Below are 24388 nucleotides of genomic sequence, written 5' to 3' on the forward strand. Positions count from 1 at the left end.
AGCCCAGCAAGGTAGAAGGGCTCCTGTGAGCCAGGTTGCTGAACTTGGCCTCCAAATATCCAAATACCCAGAGCTTGTCATCAGTGCTCCCACCTGGGGGTCTCTGGGGTCTGCTCAGGGTTGGGGGTCCCTGCTGAGAGGTGTCTGTCAACTGAAGAAAACTGAAAAGCGAGGTGGGAATAAACTACTCATTTCAGAGAGGAATTTAAATGCCCAAAATGGAGTAGGAAGATTTTTTTAAAAGAAAAAATAAAGAAGAAACCCTTCCAAGAATTTGGGAGCTTTGAGTCTTTTCTGGTACAAAGTCAATCCAGAGAGAGGGATGGAGAGTCAGATAAAAGAGGCACAGACGTATCATGCTGGACTATACTTTTTTTTTTTTTAGAATTTTAATATTTATTTTTTAGTTTTTGGCAGACACAACATCTTTGTTTGTATGTGGTGCTGAGGATTGAACCCTGGCGAGCATGCCAGGTGAACGCACTACCACTTGAGCCACATCCCCAGCCCTGGACTATACTTTTCACGAGCCCAGGGCTCTGGCAGTGCACAAAGGTCCAAGGGTGCCATTTCTCTTTCCCAGCCAGGGCAGTCTGATCCTGGGTTTAGGGTAAAGGACCTGATGGCCCTTGGCTGCCTTTGGGGTTCCTGCCTCCATCCTGCCTTCTCTAAGGGCACTTGGGAAGAACAGAAAAGCATCTCCCTATAAGAGTATATCTGCACCCCACCCAACCCTGAGGGACATTTGACTCTGCTTGGGCCAGCCAAAGTCTAGGCCAGCTGTGCCCTGATGAGCAGACACAGGTGCAGGGAGAGAGGCGCCAAGGGCAGACTGGAGCCAGCTCATAGCTCCCCGCCATGGTTTATGGCTACTGACTGGCTCCAGGGAGGCTGAGCTCTCCTCAGGAACAAGGATCACTCCAGCTCACACCTGAGGATGAGGAGGAGCCAGGCAGGACCCAAAGGGAGGACTGGCATGAGCTGGCCTATGCCTGAGAGAGAAAGATGTCACCAAAGCAACTCTGAAAGAAGGGCATTCCAGCTGGTCTGCAGCTGGTCCTAGCTGATAAGGCCCAACCTCCTTTGGATATCACTCTGGTGTCCTTGGTCACACTCACTCGCATGATCTTCTGGATGCTCCCATCCTGCCTGGCAGTGTCCCTTCTGTGGTTGCAGATCCTGTCCTTTTGTGTGAGATTTGCAGCTGCATACTTCCCCTCCCCCAGATTTCTGCTGCCAGAGACAACCCCTTTTCTGTAGATGGTAAGAAGCATCTGGGTGTATCATCCTATAAAGTTATCTTGCTGTGGAGTGGACATGCTGGGAGTTACCTACTATGCGAAGCCACACCATGAGGTAACAAGTAATAGGTAATAAGCATGGGGACAAGCATGACAGGTGTCTTCCTGCTCAAGTGTGACCTGCTCTGGGGGAGCCTTGTGGGTAGTCCACTAGGAACAGTATAGTAGTTGCAAAAATCACCTTGAATAAAAGCACATAGTGTTTGTAACTTCTTCGAAATGCCTCTGAAATAAGGATTGGAAGATGGATAGATAGCAGGATAGATGTGTGGTAAAGCAAGGTGAATGAAATATTATCCCAGAACTATGATGGTGGGTATTTCAGTGTTCACTGTAGAATTTTTTCAACTTTTTCCATGTTGGAAAAAGTCTATAATGAATTGTTGGGGATGGCAGAGCCCTGCACAGGAAGCCAGAAGGCAAGTGGATTTTCTTCCGGACAGCCTGGTGGGGTGAGGCAGTTCTGTGTCTTCATGAGTCCCCTCTTGGTCTAGGAAAATATTTTGGTTTTGTTCAGTATTGTTGGTTAACTGCCACTCTTCAAGGCAGCAGCACACTCCTAACATTAGAAGAGGATCCGTATAGCAACAAATTTAGAGAGAAGAGTGTATTTGGAGAAATCCCAAGTAGTTCTATAGGGCATCTGCCCCTATGGAGTCTGTAGTTTGAGCTGGGCTTTCTGAAAATCTAGGCATTTGTTTCTCTATTGTCCTTTTTTTAGCCTGCAGATTCAGGGGTTGAAGGATGGGTATTCTGCATACAATATGGTTAGTATTTAAGAAGACACTCAGGTGCTGTCATCACTTGCATTGTGTAGGCAGTGTTTCTGAGATCGGTGCTGTGATTACGCAAAAGCCATCAGTTTCTGGGTGCACCCTGTAGAGTCCATCTGGGAGTGGCCTGGAGATAGGTGACTGCGGGGCACCCTGATTTAAATGGGATTCCCTGTGAGGGGCCTGGAAGGAGGCCTCTATCCATGTCTGTGAGCCCAAGACCTAGCTGGAGGCCCATCCAGGCTTGGCACATGGGACACAGGATTGTCCCCAAGTCCTTTCTGAGCTCCTTCTAGGATGATCCCCAGTCCTTGGCCAGAATCTGGTTTTTGCCAACATTAGGAGCTGGCCTTGTCCCTGGATCATAGCCAAGAAGGTGACTAGGATGTGCCCAGAGAAGCCAAGAGTACTAGCTGGTGGGTGTGTACAGGGGGCAAAGCCAAGGAAACCCTTCAGCCATAGCCAGAGGCAGGGTGGGAAGGCAGAGCCTCCTATTTCCTGTGATGTCATTGGGGATGGGGTCTACCTGGTATTCCACAGATGTCATAAGTAGGGGACTCTTGCGTGGTGTCATGGGGTCAAGTCCTAAAGTCATTCTATGTGATATCAGCAGGGGCAGGACATTCAATGGGAAATCTCAAGGGATGGAACTAGAGTTTCCATGACATCCCACAAATTATCTTTGGGATAGGGCTATCACTAAGGGCAGTTTATCACGCCATTTTAAGTGGTGTCACCAGGTACTTTGAACATTACTGTGGGTGGGGCCTCCATGGCATTCAGGGTGACATTACTTGGAGCCAGGCAGGCAAAATTTAGCATTGGGCACGATGCCTTCGAGAGCACAGTCTGAGCCACCCTGGCATACCAAGTAATATCCCACGGGCCTGACTTTCTGATACCCCATGGGGTGTTCCTGAGGTAGGATCTCAATGGTATTCTCTGAGGTTATACTGGAGATGGAACCTCTAGACTCTGCCCTGTTTCCCAGCCAATTTTGCTCACTTAGGCGGGTGGATGGCTCCCTCAGCCCTTTATACACCTGCTATGGTAGCATGAAGCCCCTGGCATTAGGATGCTTTTGAGTAGGTGCATTCATCCTGCCCCTTGGCCTGTCAGTGTCTTTGGAATGGGGAGTGCTGAGTTTCTACTCCTAGGTCTCCCTTCCAGCCTGGGACCTGGAAAGTGCTGGGCTCTTAGAGTACAAGGGTAATAGTAGGCTAACTAATGTAACAAATGAACACCAAATCTCAATAGCTCAGCACAATGAAAGTCTATTACAGCTTGTGATGTGGGCTCCTTAACCATCTCTCCTCCAGGCAGGGACTCCAGGATCCAGGCCTCTTCCAGTTAGCAGCCTGGTTGTGCTCCTCTCCATACTTTGCACTTAGCCAACAAACAGTGTGCAGGATCACAAGGATGACTGCAGGGTAGACCTGGAAGTGACATGCATTACTTACCCCCTCATTCCACTGACCAGAGTTAGTCCCGCTGCTATAATTGGATACAAAGCACTAGGAAATATGGTAGCCATGTGCCAGGTAGAGGAAGCAGGCTTGGTGAGCAGCAGGTATGAACATGGTGAATGAAAGACAACACGATGGGTCTCTACTGGATGGTCCATATGCCTCCTCCCTAAGGACTGGCCCACCCTTAGGACCAGCCTCCTTATGCTCATCCCTCTTCTGTTGTCCAATCAGATCACACCAGGTAGCAAGGCAGCCCAGTCCCAGCTCAGCCAAGGTGACCTTGTGGTGGCCATCGATGGCGTCAACACAGACACTATGACCCACCTGGAAGCCCAGAACAAGATCAAGTCTGCCAGCTACAACCTGAGCCTCACCCTGCAGAAGTAAGTGGAATCTCTTCAGAGCAGGAGCAGATGTTTGAGAGTGGGCATGGGGTGGGTGCAAAAGAGGGGTTGTCCCTAACAATTGCATGGGCCCAGCCCTGTGCTATGAAAAAACTAGTCCAAGTCACTGACAAGATGTTACTGCCTCACTTTACACATGAGGCTCAGAGACAGTAGCAACAGTACTGCCAGTATGGGACCTAGAAACCAGGATCTTCCCTGCTTTTTGGTCCAGGCAGCCTCCCAAGGACATAGCAGGGGCCCATGGTACTAATCAGAGTGCCCAAGGTCTACAACGTCTCCATTCTGGTCCCGTCAAGAAACTTTCCCGGGGAGACCCAGCCATTGGTCAGACAGTGAACCTCAGGCCCTCTCACCTGACTGCCTAGCTCTCTCTTGGTGTCCCTTGTAGCCTGGCCCAGGCAGAAGATCCTGGACCCAGGGGCAACTGTCCTCACTTGTTCCCATTTCTGGTTTCTCCAGGTCAAAGCGTCCTGTTGCCATCTCCACAACTGCACCCCCCGTCCAGTCCCCTCTGCCGGTGATCCCTCACCAGAAGGTAGGTGCAGACTGTCGCAGTGAGGTCCGCTTTCAGCTGTGGCTCCTGCCTGCCCCTGCCCTGCCATTGATGATTCTCAGGAGAGGCATCAGGCCCTCCATGAAGTACTGAGATGTGGGGTACTGCCGGTGCTAGCCACCATCCCGGGTCCCCTGGCTGTGCTGACAGGAAGCCAGCTTGGGCAGTAGTGTTCTAGAAGAGAGGTGGCCGTTCTGGCCAGGCAGAAACAAGATGTCCAAGAACACTAGGGCGGGGAGTGACCATGGCAGAAGCTTCAGCTTGTGTCAATCAACTGAGGAGGCACTCCCAGGCATGGAGGAGCCTACTGGCCCTCAGGGCTTCTCCTCCACATGGCTCTCTCTTCCTCTAGTTCCTACTTGCCCACCTGCCTGTCAGAAAAACTGGTTGTGGCCTTAGAGGCAGGCAGATCAGGTGATGAAGGATGGAGAACCCTGGCCCCAGACCTCACCATTGTGCTCAGGGGTCTTTCCAAAACTCCCTCTAAGCAGTTCAGCCCCGTGGGTCCAAGGGGCTTGACCCAAAGCTAGGAAGGCCCAGCCCAAGGTTCCTGCAGCCTGCTCTATTAGAGCAGATTGGGCAGTGGTGGAGGTGGGCAGGGAAGATAGAGGAGAAGAGGCATACAGGGGTTGAGATGAATCACAGATTGGGGAAGTGGGCAGAGAGCTGTTTGAGAGAAGTTGCAGAAGTGGATTAAAAAGACTAAATAGGCCACCTACTTCCTTACCTGCCATTTTGGCACTCCCACCTGGCCTGCCCTGAGGATCCCATCTCCCTGGGTTTCTACTGGATGGTAGCAGAGACCCTGAGGGGGGCAGGGTGGTTCTCAATGTGACGTTAGTATTCCAGGAGACTGGGCTGTGTCCACAGTATGCCCCTCTCAGGAGAAGACAGAACACCAACAGGATGGAGGGGACCCCTACTTACTATCCCCTGGCCCCACACCACTTCCTTGGGCCCCAGAGATAGGTTTGGCTTTCTATGCAGGGCTTTGCATTTGTGTCCAGGTGGAAGCCAGTCTGCAGGCTAGGAGTTGTGGGTCTCCCCCACTCCTCTAGACAAAACCCTTCCACGCCAGTGTCCCATCTGGGTGCTCCAGGCAGCGGGCTGCAGGTGGCAGGTGGCAGGCTGCAGGGTGCTCGCACTAACCCGCCCATTTCAAGTCTATGCAGAAGCACTGCACATGCGTGGCCTCTAACCACTCTCTTCTCTCTCCCCTGCATGGTGCTGCCCTGTGTCAGGACCCTGCTCAGGACACGAACGGCAGCCTGGCGGCACCAAGCCCCAACCCTGAGGCAAGGGCCAGCTTGGGCACCCCAAGCACCCTGGAACTCAGGGGCACCTTTAGCTCCTCCTTCTCCCAGACCTCCATCTGCTCCTCTCACACGGAGGCCTCGGACCTCGGCCCTCCACGGGACAGGCCAGGGGCCAAGGCCATCCCTGAGGGGGCCCGGGACCCACTCAGCCTGAAAGTCCTGCCAGGTCCGAGCCAGCCAAGGCAGTATAACAACCCCATTGGCCTGTATTCAGCAGAGACCCTGAGGGAGATGGCTCAGATGTATCAGATGAGCCTCCGAGGGAAGGCCTCAGGTGCTGGACTCCTAGGAGGGTAGGTAATGAATGCACAGCTCTCCACTGGTGGTCTGGGGCCACCTGGGGCCACCTGGGTCCTCGGTGCACAGCAGAGGACTGAGCAGGTAATTGGAGAGAAGTGGCTTCAATCCAGCCGCCCTATGCCCATGAGGCAGCACTGGAGGGCAATGCAAGCAAAGACCCTATTGACGTTTGCCGTGAGCTGGGCACATCAATGCTTTATATATCTATCCAGGGGGGTGACATGCAGGCTTTTTGCAGAAGAAACTGAGGCTCCAGAGAAGGTTAAGTTGAGGTCCAGTTGCCTTGCTACTAAGGCACCCAGTCAGGCCTACATACGTGAGACTTCAATTTCCCAAATTTTCATAGCAGGACACACCCCTCCTCATGGGACTGGACAGCCTGCTGCCTTCAGGAGCCACACACACTCCAGGAACCCTGAGGCAGGAACAGGGAAGAGTTCCAGGTGGAGGGCCAATTCCCTAGGACTTCTGGGAAGGCTGCCTGGGGAAGGGAGCCCAGGAGCTGACAGTGGAGAGACTGGCAAGGATGTGAGGGGAGGGGGATTGCAGGGACCCTGGTCAGGTTGGGCAGGCCCCCCATGGTCTAGCTGGTGAGACTCTGAGCGTAGGAGTTAGAGGAACATGGATCTGGGGCTTCTTGGAGGAGGCTGAAGGAAGGAAGTCCTCTTGTGGCCCGTTCTAGTGTCCAGGCCCTTCCCATCTGTTGTTTCATAGTAGCTTCCATTTCCACCCTGTGCAATGCCTATGGTTATCTCTGGGTGCAACAGGCAGGGCAGGCTGTGAGGGCAAGGCAGCCTGTAGGGGGTTCTGTGGGAGGAATCACACCGTCCACATCTCGGGGTTATTGGGAAGGTAAAGGGGACAACACATGTAAAGCACTGAGTTCTGCCCTGTCACACACTTACCACAAGATGCCCATTGCCTAGAGTTACACGGTTGGTACCCAGAAGAGTTTAAACAAGAATGTGGTCAGTCTAACCGCAGCCTCGCCCTTCACGTTGCCCTTGCTGTGCCCCATCAGCTCTGTGTTCCTCTGGACCTCCCAATTTCCCAGCTCTTTCTAGGCCCTGAGAGAATCTGGCCTCTGGCATGTCATGGCTTCCTTGAGCCAAAGTGGCAGAGCCGTGTGGACCAGCACCTCCCCCTCTTCACCCTCAGTGGCTTTCCTGGCAAGGGATTTTTGCCAGAAAACTCTGAAAATGTCAGATCAGAGATGGCCACCTTATCCTGCCTTTGCTGGACTGGTAGCCTTCCTGATCCTTTCTGGGACTTGCCCCAGGCAGGAAGGCTGGACTCTGGTGGACTAGGTTGCCTGGGAAGCCCACCTGCCGTGGTGATAATGTCTCCCCTTGACTGAGCTTTGACTCTGGGCTGGGAGGCTAGCTTAATCTCTCAGTAACCTCAGAGGTGGGCATTGTTTTCCCTCAACCTACAGCCGTGAAAACAGAGACTCAGAGAATGAATAGTTTGCCCAAGATCACACAGCTAGTAAGTGGCACACACACTGGCATCTGGGTCTGCCTGACTCCATCTTGCTTTGAGATAGGTTATCTACTGCCCAGAAAGTCAGAGGCCAGCTCCAACCCCTACTTCTTTAGACTCCCCAGGTGCCATTCTGTTGGCACAAGGGTTGCCCAGAACCTGACAAAAGTGTCAACCAGAGACAACCAGAGAGGCAGGATCAACAGGTTCCTCCAAGGGAAGATGAGTCAGGAGAGGGAGGGAGTTTGGTGCTTCATCTAGAGTAAAAACTAATGCTGCTGTTCCAGGAATGAGAACAGGAAGGGCTGGAGCCTCTGCCAGGCCAGGGCCACTGCCTTTGATGAGTGTCTAACTGCTTGTAAGCAACATGGTTAGCAAATGCTGATCTCTACATCCCTCCATTGCACACTTAGCCTAGGCTGGGGGCTTTGGACAGGATCCATCCCCACTGGAATAGCCCATCTGTGTGGGGGGTACCACCATCTCCACTTTATGAATGAGAAGACAGAGGCTGAGAGGGGTGGGTAACTTGCCTGGAGTCCCAGTGCTAGGAGGTAGGGTCAGGATTCAATCTCTGATCTGTCTGGCTCCAAAAGGAAGCCCCTCCCTGGCTCTCTGCTCTGGACAGCTTGTATCTCCTTGGAGGGGTGAGAGGAATGGAAGTAATGCAAGGGTAGGCACGCCTGAGCATCCCTGCAACCTGCTTCTCATCCTGTCTGAGGCTGGCATTGAAGGGCAGTGTTCCTCAGGCCACTCAGTACAAAGTACCTTAGACAGGTGTAGCATCTTGGCAACAAGACCTGGGCACTGGCTCCTCACCACCATCTGCTGTAGGCACCCCAGCTTGGGGTCCTCAGCAGGGGGAGGAATCAATGCCAAAGAAGGTGCTGGCTGACACCCCGCCAGGCCAACACTGTCCTCTGCAAGGGACACTGGGCTGGTTAGGGCAAGGGCTGACCCTGCAGCTGTCAGCACTGGCCAAACATGGAGAAGGAATGGAAGTTCCATGCTGGCCCTTTCCTAATATAGATCTACTTGTGGCTATTTTGAGCCTGGGAGGACAGAGAGAATTTTATCAGCTCTGAGACAGGGTGGGCCTGGAGCTGAGCAGAGCCACCATGAAGTTCCCTGGGGTGGGGTCCTGGCTACAAGGAGCCCAGGGCCAGGCCACTTGGAGCCAAATTTTCTCCAATCAGAGCCCAACAGTGGGCTGCTCAGGCAGGTGGTAGAGTTTGGAGACACAGCCCACTGCCCTCTACTCTTTCTGTATCAGGTTTCAGACAGGGCTACTGGCCACAGGGCTGCCACTACAGGTAATTTGTATTTAGAGAATCATGATATAGACAGTGCTCCCCAAAGATATCAGGCTTTAGGAGACTGGCCCTCATATCAGAGCAAGGGGCAGGGTCCCCCTCTGGTATCCAAGCTGGGCTACCCAGCTTTGGCCTTTCCTGTAGCAAGCTTGGGACTCACACTCTTCCTGGGCCTCCTCACTAGCCTCCTTGCTGTGGCATGCCACTCCTCTGGAAAGAAGAAAGTGTTCCAGGTATCCTCTCACCCCGCACAGCCCCACTGCAATGCCTGCCCAGGGAGCGGAACTCCTGAGGTCCCCCTACGAAACAGGGCTAAGTCCAGAGCTACTGTCTAGGAGGAGGTGGGTGGGGATTTGGCTCTTCTTCACGCAGCCCTGTTGATCCTTTCTCCATCCCCAGATTCCTCTCTGGGGTCTACAGCCAGGTTGTATGTGGGGGATTCTTGTACAAGGTACGAATGCCCAAGAGATGAACAAGAAAACCCTTCTCCTAGCAAAGCTGAGGGCATGGAAGCCCACCATGGAGGGAATACTGCTGTGTTGATATCTCCAATCCAAACCGAGGGTCCTGGAGGCCGAGGTCTCTGATCCTGAGCGCGCTCTCTCCTTTTCACTCCTTACTCTCTTCACACAGTGCGGTTGGGCCATCCATCTATCATGGCCAGTGTGCAGGCGGTCCTAGTGTTCTAGCTCCCCCTGCAGGAGCCTCATTCTGACGTCGCTGTCTTCTTTGCCCTTTCTCTCTTCCCCAGGTGGTAGCCAACTCTCCAGCCAAGTTAGTATCCAAGGAAAGCATGTGTGTGCACTTGTGTGCCATCTCAGCATGGCTCTGCGTGTCTGTCGGGTGTGGATAGCCTGTGCCTATCCGCATGTGTATGTGCGTGCATGTGTGAGTAGGGGTGCTTTTGTGCCCTGGGTAAGCCTGCATGGGTGTGAAGCTAGAGGATGGAGTGAAGGCGTTGCAGAAGGGAGGGGGTCTCTATCTGGTGGTTCCAATTTCATTACCAATTTCCTGCTCCAACTGCTTAAACCCTGCAAGCTAGCTCTGGTAGGTGGGTGGGTGGGGTGCTGCGCTGTCTCCAGGGTCTGTGTGAGCTTGAAGATCTCTGTTCCAGTGGGACCCTTGAGGAAGACTGCACCTGGTCTTGTCTTTGCCTGGGGAGGGGTGGGTGGAGGCACCTATCTGCTGGAAGGCAGAGCCCCATATGGGTAGAAGCTGGTGAGCCACACAGACACCTGGACTTGACGGGCCTGGGAAGCCTAAGTTCTGCTCCAAGGAAGACACACGGACAGAAGTATCTGAAAGAACACAGCCTCCGACTACAGAAGGATTGCCAACAGAATGAATCCCTTCTCGGAGAAACTTTGCTCAGAATCCCTGTGGGGACCCCGTGTGGCTATTTTTCGCCTTTGGGACGCTCTGAACTCAGCTTGCAATGTTGCTTCCTCTCTCATGTGGCCCAGCTCCTGTCCCCTCTCTTGAACCCCATTCCCCTAACCTTTTTTTTTTTTTTTTATCTCTGCTTCTCTGGCTGTGTGTGGTGGGAGATCTCTCCATGCCTGGAGCCCCCAGCAACAGTTAGTTCAGACTGAGCCAGAGCCTGCTGGGGATTTGGGGGAGCTGACATAGACAAGAAAAACCTTCTGCACAAGGTTTTGGGGGAGGTGCTGAGGATTTTCCTGACTTTGCCAGCTTACAGTGGGAGATCTCAGGGTCAGGCCTGGGCTTTGGGAGATCTGCTTGGGGTCAGGCCTGGGCTTTGGGAGATCTCTCTCAACACTCACCACCACCAGGCCTGGCCTTGACCTCTAGTGTAACCTCCACCTGTTGCCCTTTTCTCCTTCCCCTTCTCTCCTCCACCCCTACCCTGCTCCTCATGTGCCCCTTCCCCAGCGCCGACTACCAGGAACGCTTCAACCCCAGTGCTCTGAAGGACTCGGCCCTGTCCACTCACAAGCCCATTGAGGTGAAGGGGCTGGGTGGCAAGGCCACCATCATCCATGCACAGTACAACACGCCCATCAGCATGTACTCCCAGGATGCCATCATGGACGCCATTGCTGGGCAGGCCCAAGCCCAGGGCAGTGACTTCAGTGGGTAAGCGCCTTCCCCACTCTCTTCGCCTGCAGAAGCCACCAGGCACCATCAGGACCAGCTTTCACACTTCACCTTCCTCTTGGGGCACAGGCCCTTGAAAGGAAGCCAGCTTTTGCCAGGGCCTTCCAGAACAGGGTTATGGTCTCTTCAGAACCTCTTTCTCACGGTCAACTTCAGGAGAAGGGTGGAGAAGTGCAAAATATGGTGGTTCCTTTGCATTTTCCAGGTTCCATGAGAGGTTGGTTTAGAAAAAAAGTCTTTTACAAAACTTTCAAAGCAGCACTCAAGACCCACCCCCACCCCCAGCCTCCCAGGACCAAGCTGTTCTTGGGGGAGAGGGTGAGGTTGCTTTATTCTTCCAGCCAGGAGAGATCCAAATACAGGATGGGCTTCCTGTTGGGAAGTGGCTTCCAAGCAATCATTCAAGGATTCTGTTTGCAGTAGGTCCCATTGATGGTCACCTCCCTTCTCCTTTTTGCCTCAAGGCAGTAGAATTGAAGACTTTCGTCCTCTTAGCTGTGATTGGGGAACTTGAGGATGAACTAGGAAGTACAGCTGGCTGAAACCCTTTTGTGGATGAAACTGCTCACGGTGCAAACATTAACAGGGCTTCTCTCTTCTCTCTTCTCTTCTCTTCTCTTTTCTTCTTCTTCTTCTTCTTCTTCTTCTTCTTCTTCTTCTTCTTCTTCTTCTTCTCTCTCTCTCTCTCTCTCTCTCTCTCTCTCTCTCCCTTTCTCTCTTTCATGCTCTGTCCATTGAGTATCTCTCTTCCTGTCCTCCTCTGTCTCCCTCTATATATCTCTTTATCTGCCTATGTGTCTCTTTCTGTCTCTCTCTCTCACATCTCTTTCTTACACACACACACACACACACACACACACACACAAACACACACTTCCTTATTGTTTTCTGCTTGGGAATATCATGTGCTGACTTACAGCACTGGTTGATTGTGTCTTTAGGTAACATCTCATCTCTGGATCAGGGGTCCTGAGCAATTAAGGGCAAAAATTGTCTTGAGATAACTGTTAAAACATTCTTCAGAAAAGAGAAAATCAGATGTTATAAAAGGGGTTAAAAATCTCCATAGAGGTCCTACATGGATTGCCCTTTCCAGAGCCTAGCCTTTGATGTGCATGTGGTTTATGAGGGGTAGATCAGAAGACCAGGGATGAATGATAAGGGTGGGGTGTGGATTTCCTGAGCTCTTGCTTCTTGGGGAGCCTAGTGCCCCCTTGGAAACGCAGTAGTTACTTTCCACCACCAGGGGGCGGACGTTGCCTGCTCTGCGGCCACAGATCTCAAACCCACAAGGCTCAGGGCTGACTGCAGAACTCGGCACCGTGCTGATTTATTTAAATCCATCATTCAAAGCAGAAAATATGAGCCTGCAAGTTTAAAAACACAACCATTAGCTCATGCGTACCCAGAAAAAAAACAGGCTGCCTGAATAAGTCCAAGAGCCACCAGGGATTTCCTGTTAACATTTGTTTGCCACATGGTTCTTGGTGTGCTCTTTTAAAGTGGTTTCAGTCACCAAAGACAAGTTTGGTGGAAAATAATTAAAGAAATGCTCTTCACCAACTTTATATTTTTTTGCACCTTGGGAAGAATGATGTCTTTTGGTTTTACAATGAGGGTTCCATTTTTTGGAATATGATGCCCTGTTGATTAACTTCTTGAAGGATCTACCCCATCTCTGTCCCCTTCACAACCCTCCCCTTACTTTTCCTTGCGTGCTGGGAAAGGATCATCCTCTTCCCTTTCTTTTAACTCAGCCATGCTGGGTTAATGCTGGTGAGGCGCCAGTGGATAACCCTCCTGGCCAGAGCGTGTTCCCGTTTCTGCTGTTAATTTCCATGATTCCTTCTTCACTGACCATTTTCTTTTTCTCTCTTTCTTCCTCCTTTACCCATCCCACTCCCCTAACTCATTTCTGATCCTAACCCTGCTCTCTGTGTGCGCTGCCCCTCTGCCATCCCATGATGGACGCACACTCACGGCTGGGTTTCCCTCTGCTTGGCAGGGCGTCGCCGCTGGCGTAAGTAGATCCCGTAGTGTTTGTCCTGTCCTCCGTCTGTCTGGTTGCGGGATGGTGTGTGCGTCTGGTGGGATGTGTCTGAGGACCAGTGGTCAGTCCATATGTTCTGTCCACGTTCTTCCTCACACCCACCTCGCAGCCAAACAACATCCTCTGCAGCCTATACCAGCAAATGTTTGTTTTAGGGGGGTTGCCCCCAAATAACATCAACATGGCTACTGAAATCCAAAGTAATGACACTCACACTGCGCCCACCCCCCAGCCTGAGGCTGCATCCCTGTGTTTTCCTGGCCATGCTTTGAAGATGCTTTCCCCAGCCTTTCCTATATGCACTGGCACCACATGTTCCTGGAGGTCTGAATCCATACCAGACCATTATTCAGGGACAGAAAAATGGCAGAGAAGCCTCTTGAAGACCATTCTCCAGAACCCTAATGAGAGATAGATCTCTAAAGACAGGGAGGTCAGGAGAGAGGTGAAAACTGAGTCAAATTTGGAAGCAGTGCACAGTGGGGTAAATGCCAGAGGTGACTTTGACCTTATGGTGACTGGAATCTTTTCTGTGACAAGAAGCACAAGCAGGGAGTGGCCCAGGGTGTCTGGACTGCAGGGCCTTGTTCCATCCTCCCTCTGCTTTTTTTTTTTTTTTTTTTCTGAGCTTCAGCGTCCTGACAGGCACAAGGATTCCCTCATTAGACTCCTAATCTCTGTTACAGCAGTGACAAGAAGAATCCTGGGTCTTTGCACAGTTTGGTGGGAAAGGAAGCCAGCAAGGTAGAAATCTGAGCAACTCATTTCTGGTAGCATTCTTAAGCCCCTGGAGCCAGGGAGGGCACAGGAAAGCTCCTCATGGGCACATTGCAGGGACACAGCAGCAAACACCTTTTATCTGCTTTCTGGATTGCAGAGCCCCATTGAGACAGACTCAAGGGTAGGGCCCAGGGTTTGATCCCACACCTTCCCTCCATAGATTGTGATAATCTGTACCCTCCCTTCTGTCTCCTCCTACTCAACCAGGAGCCAGAACCAAGGGACCTGGTTGTTCTTTCCTATTACTCATCTCACTCACTTGGGATCCTTCCTATGCTGGGTGGAAATGACTTCCCCCAGCATGAATGAGATCCTGCACTCTCTTCTTCTTCTTAGGTAGCCACAGCTCCTCCCTGGCTGGACCTCTGAGGAATTTGCTGGTCCTTCCCATCCAATCTCAACCTCAGGATGATAGTACTCCTAGTTCCTCAGGCCAGGGCAGAGCCTTCAGGAAATGAGGGGCAGCTCCACCTACTCTTGACCACCATTTTTCATCTCTGCTAGCCCACCCTGAGCAAGACTCAGGAGATCAATCCTGAGAAATGAGGCCAATTCTCCATCTAGCTCCTTGCACGGAGGGTAGAAGACATAAGCACTAAGGAGATCCTCTCCCAGGGGCAGGTGGAGACAAGAGGAGGGTGCTGGACAGGGCATGTCTGGGCTGGACTGTGTCTCCATTTGATAAAAACGTTGTTCTGTGCAGGCCTGCTGAGCAGATGTGGCCTTCCTGAGCTTCTGTGACTGTGGAGGGCCTGATAGAGAGAACACTGGGCTGGGAGCACAAGGCTTAAGTTCTGGCTCAATGGGGCCCCTATCTACTACAATCTGGAGCTAGTAATCTGACCTCTCTGGACCTCAGTTTCAGAATCTGTAAGAAGAGGGGGGCTGGGCTAGCAGAATGTTGTTACTGTTGGCTTCATTTGGGGCCACCCTGATCTCTGAGAAGATGGGCTGGGCAGCAAGAATCCTTTGGGCCACTGGCCGGGGTCATTGGGCACTACAAAGCATTGCGTCATCACTTACCCTATGGTGGAATACAGACTGGGAGGTTCTGGACCTGAGGGGCTCTGGGGTCCTTTCTGAGTTGGATCTAGGATGTGTTCATTCACTGAAGAGTTCGAGCACCTACTGTAGGCGAGATCTCGGGAGACTAAGGGAAGGTCATCAGGTCCCCCTGGAAAGGCTGTGCTGCCCTGGGGCAGAGGGCCCACGGTCCTCCTTGCAGCTCTACTCCCAATCTCCCTGGGGCCCCAGTCATACGCCCTGCAGGTCAGGTCATGCTGCTTGGTAGGCCTCCTTGTCCTCTTCCAGGGCAGCACAGCACCAGCAGATCCCCATCATATCTAAAGGTGTGAGAAGTGCAGAGGATGGTCCCTGAGGAGACCTCTAGGTCCCCCCCAAAAGCCTGTTCTCACCCTGTCCCTCCCTGGGCCCGCTCAGGGAGGTCAAAATCACTTTTTTCTGCTTTTTCCTTCCTCAAAAAGCATCCAGTCATTGGGGTGGGGTGGGATGGGACATCTTCTGCCCCTGGGGAGGAGCAGACAGGTGGGGTATGCGCCTTCTGACATCCCCTCCATGGGCAAGAGAAGTCCCTGCCTCACGGGGACCACCCCGAGCACCGAGGACCCAGGCCACATCCACATCTCAGGTTCTCAGATAGTAGTGGGTGAAGGTGTGGTGGGTGCACCAAGGGGTCCAGGGAGGGAGGGAGAGGATATGGGAGGGAGGACTCCAGGGAGCCCCAGTTCTTGCCCAGCCTCCACCCACACTTCTTTCTGCACTGCAGGAGCCTTCCTGTGAAAGACCTTGCTGTGGACAGTGCCTCTCCAGTATACCAGGCTGTGATTAAGAACCAGAACAAGCCAGAAGACGAGGCTGATGAGTGGGCCCGCCGTTCCTCCAACCTGCAGTCTCGCTCCTTCCGCATCCTGGCCCAGATGACAGGGACGGAATACAGTGAGTGAAGGATGACAAGGGTGGGTGAAGAAGAGCAATGCCGAGGGACCCCAAGGGTGCTGGGTCCTGCTCCACAATCTCAAGGTCCACAGAAGCCAAGGAGTCAAGCCACCTGCCCCCTAAGATGAGCTGACATTGATAGACCATTAGCAGCTGGTGGAGCTCCTTCTGAGCCTCTCTGGTGGGCTGTCCAATGGCTGCTTTCTGTTCCGATCCCTAACTCCAGTCATGGGCAACAAACTTGTCATACAGCTTTCAGGTGACCTGATTTCCAGGATTGGGATAAAAGAACCCTGGAGTCCAGGCTCTGACTACTCCCTTCCCACTGCATCATGCCCTCTCAACTGTCCCTGGCCCTCTGCCTGCATCACAGACTCTGCTTTCCACTGCTGACAGTCTGGAGGCAGGAAGTGTTCAGGGTCTGGCTGAATCTTGGGTACCCAGAATTCCAATGGCTTATCTTCCTCTGTTCCCTGTGAGTCCCCTGACCAGCTCCTTTCTATCCACAGTGCAAGACCCTGATGAAGAAGCTCTGCGAAGATCAAGGTAGGTGCCTGGACTCAGGCTCTGTGGCCTTGTCCTCTAACCCCATCCCTCCCCAAGCAGCCCCCAGGTCACATGACTCATGGAAGGAACCTCTCAAGTTCATGTATTTGGAAAGCCCAGTCTGCAAAGGGCTGCTTGGGCAGCCATCCCAGGTTAGTGAGGTGCATGCCTGGAGCTGAGTCTCTATACCCCCAGGCCCAGGCTGCAGGAGTGAGGACCCTGGGCTCACCTGGCTCTATCCATGGGCAGGGGCAGGGCTGCTTTGGCCTTCTCTGGGCTGTTGAGAATGAGGGCATCTCTCCCTATAAGGGCAGTGGGCCAATGCCTTGTCTGTCCCCTGAGTCTGAAGGCTGGGCACTGGGAGCAGGCACAAAGAGGGCCATGCTGGGCATGAACACCTGATCCTTGGACTCCCTTGTGCATACCTACATTGAGGCATCAGATCTGTAAATTTCTCGGAGCACAGCAGCTGCACAAAGAAGGACAAGCCCCCAGCATGAGGAGGGGTTTGTGCAGGGCTCGAGGTCTCAGGGCATGGTCTCCTCATCAGTGGCAGGTCTGAGGCCACAGCCACTCACCTACTGTCTGCAGCTTGTCAGGTGCTATACCCCTGAGCATGAGGGGGGCATGCTGCCCTGGAACACTCTGGAACCCATGGATTTCCATGGTGAGGCATGGGGCCCAGTGTGATTATATGATTATGTGTCACTTCCAATAGCAAATATGTGGTCTGCATGCTCTTCCTGAGACAGTCTGCCTTGGGCTGGCACATCCTGTGCCATCTCTATGTGCGGGGTTGGGGCTCAGAGGCATGCTCCCACCATAAGCCAAACTTTCTGTACTTGCTGACCAGCTCTCAATGACCACAGGACTTGCAGGGAGTAGGACTCTGGGACCAATTCAGATTTGATATGGATGTTATTGTTCAGCCTGTGTTTTTGCCAACTGCAGTGGCTCCCTCCCTTTTGGCTGGGCCAGATATGCTAAGGATGGCAATGCAGTACCAGAAACTGTTGTTAACCCTTTAGTGCCTGCAATGCGTCTAAACAATGTGAAGTGAGATGATATTTGATTTAGCTCAAAAATTAAAAGCTAGTTACTCTAAGTATGGCTGAGCTTCCAGCTCTCCCTCTTCTCCTTTGTTCTGCTGTCCTTATATGCTATTTCCCTATTCCTGTGTTTGTCCTACCCTCCTCCTTGAAGTCACCCACATAAATGCTTTGGGGAGCAATGCAGACTTTCCCAGAGATTTGATGGAGGGGTCCTTACATCACATCCTGCAGCAAACAACTTCAGTATCCCCAGGTTCTTACCATCAGGAAGTCAGCCACAACATACAGAGGCCTGCCTTGCTGGCCCCTGCCTCCTCGTTCTGGTCACTTTATGTTCCTCTTCATGCATGGTGGATCATGCTAAGCTTGTGCCTCATAGTCACCTATCATCTTTATAGGGGGACGGATACTGGTGACAAGTGATTTCAGCAAACTTTTGTCTTTTCAATTTTTCCTTGGAATATTTGCAGTCTCTACAGAAAGTTATCAAGGCAGTATCAAGGGTGGATCACAGGCCCAGTCCTTGGGTCTCCCCTCCCCTCCTTTCAGAAGTACCTTATTCTGCCATGTCTAGTCCTTCCTCCAGGGACCTGGTCCCGAGTAGAAGGCAGCAGATCTTAGAACTCTGCTACAGTTTTCAAGGCTACACCACTCTCCCCACCAATCTCCCCCAACCTTAGGGTTTCATCATCTGGAAAAAGGGACCAAGCAGAGGCTCCAACCCAATTCCTCCCTCAGCCCCAGGCAGCTTCTGTTAGCCAGCTCCTCCCCTGGGATCTCAGCCCTGCAGTGGAGACTCTAGGGCACCAGCAAGTCTTCTGCCCATGACCGAGGGACACAAACCTCCTGCTACTCTCCATTTTCCTGACTTTAACTTCTGGAGGGTTGTCATGGGCAGAGCCTCCCAAGTTGCTGAATCACAAGCATCCCATGGACCCAGGCTGGTGTGGGGTGTAGTGGACACAGGAACTGCAGTCTGTTTATAATTAAAACCCTAAGTCATGTCAATGGCTGGTGAACCAAGTGATCATCTGAGCAGAAGGGAGCACTTGTTCCTTTCCTGAGTACAGGCTGGACAGGGACTTTGCTCCTCATGGGGCCAGTCATGCATCTATCCATTTCTACTCCTGAGTCCGAAGTTGCATCCCTAGACCCCGATGACCTGTCCTGTTGGCCAAGAGCAACCATCACTCCTTCTCTTGCCAAATTCGCAACACTCCCAGAGCAGATGCTAAGGGTCTCTCCTGAAGGCTGAGTTTCCCCAGGGAGGCTTTGTTGCAAATTGCTGCCAAGTATTTTATTCCAGAAGGACCTGAGTTTGCTAAGCCTGTGCATGATGACACTGTGCTGTCTTGTGTGGTACAAAAGTTGGTGGGAACATTGAGTGAGTAGCGTAAGGCATTCTGTACCTGGCAGGGATACTGGTGCAAATTGCATGGCAGGAAAACCTTTCGATCTCTGCTTCTGCTCCACCTCTAAGGCCTGCCCACCCTCAAAGTCCCAGAGCAGACCCACCCCCCTCCTCTCCACTTGGGTCCTGGCTTCCAGTGGTAACTCTGGTGTCCTGTAGAACATAGTTTTCCTTTGAGGCTCCAGTGTCCACCTGCTGGCCAGCTCAAGCTTGAGTCTAATCTCCAAAGACTCTCTCCAAAGATTCTATCTCTTTACAGGTAAGGGGAGGAAGGGCAATGAACAACCCAGGCAGCAAAGAGCCTATACCTTCAGAAAACATCCAGGCTGGCTTGAATCAGCTTTCTGCATACTTCCCCATGGAAGCTACTCTAATAGGTGTAGGTGACACAGTTTCACAGCTTCCATCTGAAGCAGCCGAGCACAAATAGTACTTTCATCTCCAAAGTGGAGTCCCTAATCTCAGAGACCACTGCAACTTTCTTATGACTTCAGGAAGGCATCCTAGAACCCTGTGGCTCAGAAGGTTGGGTCCGTGGTGGTGGGTAGTTGTGATCGGGTTGGGGTGGTAGCAAGCCTGGCTCCGTCTTAGACTTAGATTCTGCTGCATGGTTGTAACCATCCTGGAGGCCCTGTGTGTGACCCAGGCATCCTGGCCCGTGTCTTGTGGTTTAATTGCCTATAAGTGCAGTCTCTGTCCTGGCTGATACTCATCAGGTGCAGAACTCAACAGCTCTCCAATCAATAAGCAACAATCTCCCAAGCAATAAGGAACAACATTGAGTTTAGTGTCAAGTTCCTAGAGAAGTTGAAGGTGAGGGTCACATCACATGTTCCTCCTAAAACAACAAAAATCCCTCCAAGCCCCTTCTTCACCCTGCAGTCATTGGGGTTCCCCCCATGCCACTCACCTGCTTCATGCAGAATGTCAGCACTCTGGCTCTTCCCCCTCCTTTCTGTACCCCCTTGGGCACATCAATGTCCTCTCTGCTCCCCTGTGCAGTCAGTTATCATCTCTGTCCCAGCTCCAGCCACCAAGCTTCCGTGGCAGGCTCTCATAATGCTAGCACTGCATGGGGCCCTCCCTCCAGAGGGACCCTCTTAAGCAAACAATTAAAAAAAAAAGTTACCTGCAACCTGTATTTTGTACATTTTTAGCTTCTAATACTGTGCCACCCGCAAGTTTAAAAGTCATAACTGGAGAGATTAGAACACCCCCAAGTGTTACAGTCTGAGCAGCCTTGGTGGGCTCTTTCTTTCTCTTGTTCTCTCTTTTTCCCTTTCCCATGTGTATTTGTCTTGTTGCTCCTTTCTTTAGCTAGATGAGAACTGCTACGCAGCACCAAGCAAGGCAGGCTTACTAGACTCACAGAGGCTCCAGGACTATCCCTCTCCCTGTCACTGAACCTTCACTGATGGCAAACTGTCACTCAACCTCAGCAGACTTGGCTAGAAATGACAGTTTACAGGCTACTGGTTGCATCTGATTTTGCACCTTTATGTCCTGGGCAGTTTCGATAGCATGGTCATGATTATTTGTAGCTATATGAGCCTTGCTGGAGGGAGGGCTTTTGCTCATGCTGTCTTCGCCCTTTCACCCTGATCTCAGAGAAGCAAGTATGAGGCAAGGGAAGAAGACACCCAGCATTTCATGGTTTTGTTTCTGATTTTCTATATGGCTTTAAACCATTCACGTGGACACATCTGGGCCTTAGTTTCCTCTTAGTTTAAGAAAAGGTTGGACTAGACCAGTGGTTTTCAACTCTGTTAGCTGTGATTCCCTTTTGTCAAGTTTTTACACAAAGACCCAATATACAGGGCTGACGGGGCACAGCAAGAATTTGCCACATGAAGCAGACATGGGAAACTACACCTCTGAAAAATGGGGATGCAGGGACATGGGAACCAGTAACTGATGACTGTCACTCTGCAGAAATATAAGACCAACACTGCCATATCTTCTCATCTTTAAGTGCCTAAAGTTGACATTCCTGATTCTTTATGTGATAGAAATTCATTTTTTTAAATTAAGCTTCTGGTTCACATGTAATTTTAACAAATAATACAGAGCTCCCATGTACCTTTTACCTTATTTCCCCCAGTGATAACATCTTGAAAACTTTACCAAAATATCAATGATATCAGTGACATTGCTGCAGTCAGGACACAAAACATAATGTCACCATAAGATCACTCCTTGTTGCCTTTGCAGAGCCATGCCCACCTGTGCCCACCTCCTCTTAACCCCTAGCAACCACTAATCTGTTACCTGTTCTCCATTCTATCACTTCATCCTTGTCAAGAATGTTATATAAATGAAATCATAGAGTATGTGATCATTTTAGGATTCTTTTCCAAACAGCATAATTCTAGGAATTTATCCAAATTGTTGAGTGTACTATTACTGCTTGAGCATCCCTAATTCAAAAATCCAAAATCTGAAATGCTCCAAAATCTAAAATTTTTGAGCACCAACATGATGCCGCAAGTAGAAAATGTCAAACCTGACTTCAGGTCATAGGTTGCAATCAGAACACAGATATACTACTGGGGAGAGTGAGGCAAGTTGGAGGCCTGTGTTGGCAACTTAGTGAGACTCTGTCTCACAATAAAATTTTGAAAAGGGCTGGGGGTGGAGCTCAGTGGTAGAGCACTCATCCAACATTCAACCTTCAGACCATGTTATAAGGTATATATGAAACAGATGGATTTTATATAGCTTTAGACCATTCACGTCAACATCTCTGGGCCTTAGTTTCCTCTTAGTTCAGACTTGGGTCCCCAAGATATCTCATGTATATGCAAATATTACAAAATTAAAAAAAAATCTGAAATCTGAAATAATTCTGATCCAAAGCCTTTCAGATAAGGGCTACTCAACCCGTAATTCATTTGTTCTTTTTTTTTTTGCTGAGTAGCATCCCATGGCATGGATAGCAATTAATTTTTTATTTTAATTTTATTTATTGATGTACTTTTTGCAGTGCTGGGGATGGAACCCAGGACCATGCACATGATAAGCTGATGGTACCACTGAATTACACCCCAGTCATAGTTTTATTTATTTATTTTTTATTTTAGTTGAAATTCTGTACAGGTTAAACAATCTGTGTTTATGACTAGAAGTGGCCCCGTGGCCACCAGTTTGCACCTCTGGTCTGGAGGATGTTGGAGGTCTCTCCAGCCAGGAGGGTCTAGGATTCTGGCATCTATCATGCTGGATTACTCTGTCCTATACTTCTACATTTCTGACTGCTGCTTACCTGCTCTGTACTGCACCCTCAGCTGAGCAGACTGTGGGTTGAGCCCCAGAGATTCCACTGGTAGGAAGTGGCAGGAAGTCTGATCCTCTATATCTGTGACAATAGCCCTGTGAGTATGTGTGTGTTTGTGTGCACTCATGTGCTTGGGTTGCACTTAGGCCTGGGCGGACAGGGACACTAGTTGATGTGTGACAGCTGCTCTCTAGGGATTCTGAAGGTGAGGTAAGGCCTGGGCAGCATAGGAAGGTGACAAATCTGCCCACCAGACCTCATCACAAAGGATAGATGCCCCCCTTTCTGTGCCCAGCTAGGGGAGAGAGACCTAGGCCCACCTGTTTGTTTGGTTCAGTCCCAAGAGCCCATGGCCAAAGCAGTCCTGCCCAGCCCTAACCACACGGGCCAGGGAGACCCCCTCCCCAACTTTGCCCTCTAGTCAGGCCCCTTCTAAATGGGCCCCCACTCACTCAAAGGAGGGACTTTTGTCCCTCCATCCTGTTCCCAGGACTCTGGTATTTCCCCATTCGACCCAGGCCTAACCCCCTAGAGAATACCCCATGGATGGCTAAGCTTCTCTAGACCAACTTCCTTCATCCCATCCCTCTGCCCCAGCTTCAGACAGGGGAATGGTGGACACGTCCCCTAACCCCTCTCTTTCTTCCTCTTTTCTCTCTCTTTTCCTGTCTTTCTCCCTGTCTCTGTCTCTCTGTCTCTCTCTCTCTCTCTCTCTGTGCCACAGGGAAAGGTTTGAAACGGAACGTAACAGCCCACGTTTTGCCAAGTTGCGCAACTGGCACCATGGCCTCTCGGCCCAAATCCTTAACGTTAAAAGCTAAAAGGCTGCCTGGAATGTCCTGACCCCTGACAGGCCGGACCCTCTCCCACCTCCCCCTGCACAGATCTGGCATGTGAGCCCCACGGTGATGCTTGACGATGTGTAACTGTGCTGGGGGCACCTCTGGTAGCCAACTGCAGCACTTCTGCTCTCTACCCACCCCAGAGTTGCTGACTGGGGCCCAGTCCCACTCAGTTCTGCACCCACCCTCCATACCCAGGGCACTTCTGCTCTCTACCCACCCCAGAGTTGCTGACTGGGGCCCAGTCCCACTCAGTTCTGCACCCACCCTCCATACCCAGGGCAACCCTCACCACCCCCACATAGCCAGAGCTCTGCTCCCCTGCACAGGCCCTTAGTTATAGATCAGAGAGGACATGATGGGGTTTGTTGGCATGACACCCCAGAACAAGGAAAATGAATGTGCCAGTCCTCATTTTCCCAAACTCTCAGTTCCTGGCCTTGTGCTGTCTTGAAACAAACTGACCATAGATCAAGGTCCTGAGAGGAGGCCAGCTTCCTGGCCCTGCTGACTGCTCTACTGCCCCCTGGAGGTCAGGGCAACCTGGACCAGGGCTCTTGACAGAGGAAGTAGAAGTCAGAATAGATGAGACAGAGACCCTCCTGGCTGTGGTGAGATTGGGGCAGGCACTCTCTTCCTGTACCGTGTGTGCTGGCTCCATAGTTTTTTCTCCTGTATATATAAGCATGCTTGTTCTGAAATAAAGAGGATTTGAAATTAACCAAACCAAGCCCCAGTCATGCTGTACCTGTGTGCGTCCCCCTGAGAAGGGCTATGAGGGTGGTGTCTGGGGCAGAAAAAGGACAGGCACTGTGAGCAGAGGGGCAGGGGCAGTGCCTTCCAGGTGGGACCCAGAACAGATCTGCTTTCCTAACTCATGGACCCCACACCCAGGCTAAGGAACCCTGGGAGGAAGACAGCCTAGGAATCCAGGCTGTGGCCCCATGGGCAGCCTCAGCCTCCCATAGGGCAGTGTGAATGGGGGGATATCTGTGCCCCCTGCCTCTCCTCCTACATCCAGCTATAACCAGAAGGCAGAGCCACCGTCCCTTCCCATCAGAGAGCATGCTGCAAGCCCTTCTCACAAGCAGGCATTCTCAGCCCTGGCCAAAGGGGCAAGAGAAGGGCTCTGGGACTAAGGGGCAGTTCATGGAGAAACTTGAAAGGCTAGGAAAGGGGCTCAAGGGAGAGGAGATGGAAAGAAGACCTAGCAGAGTATGGGTGATGGGAGAACAGGGAAGGCAAACAGCTGGATCTTGCTCTCAGCCCCCACCAGCAGCCAATACTATTCCAGAGCATTTAGCAAGGGCTAGCCAGAGCAGCAGCAGCTGAAAGGTTCCAGCTGAGCTCGCAGCCTCACACCGTCCCATCCCACCCACTGTCTACTCATCAGCCTGGTCCCTGACTGCTTGGGATCATAGGCTGAGAACATGAGGACAACTTTC

General features: G+C 51.6%; 1 protein-coding gene across 4 annotated transcripts in view; it reads left to right on the top strand.

Moving 5' to 3' along the window:
• Nucleotides 1-24388, top strand: part of Ldb3 (LIM domain binding 3) — a 64094-nt gene that overhangs the window by 5633 nt on the left and 34073 nt on the right. Inside the window, exons 3-10 of one of the 4 annotated variants that reach the window (XM_076834315.1) lie at nt 3775-3926; nt 4410-4485; nt 9666-9688; nt 10808-11011; nt 13038-13052; nt 15649-15818; nt 16328-16364; nt 22826-23140. In XM_076834315.1, coding sequence (XP_076690430.1) covers nt 3775-3926; nt 4410-4485; nt 9666-9688; nt 10808-11011; nt 13038-13052; nt 15649-15818; nt 16328-16364; nt 22826-22922 — 774 coding nt within the window. In that variant the 3' untranslated portion in view covers nt 22923-23140. Of the gene's footprint in view, nt 1-3774; nt 3927-4409; nt 4486-9665; nt 9689-10807; nt 11012-13037; nt 13053-15648; nt 15819-16327; nt 16365-22825; nt 23141-24388 lie in introns of those variants that run through there. The other 3 variants (XM_076834313.1, XM_076834316.1, XM_076834314.2) reach the window with 3 other exon arrangements.

This window comes from Callospermophilus lateralis, chromosome 15 (assembly GCF_048772815.1).
Source record: "Callospermophilus lateralis isolate mCalLat2 chromosome 15, mCalLat2.hap1, whole genome shotgun sequence".
Taxonomy (NCBI): Eukaryota; Metazoa; Chordata; class Mammalia; order Rodentia; family Sciuridae; genus Callospermophilus; species Callospermophilus lateralis.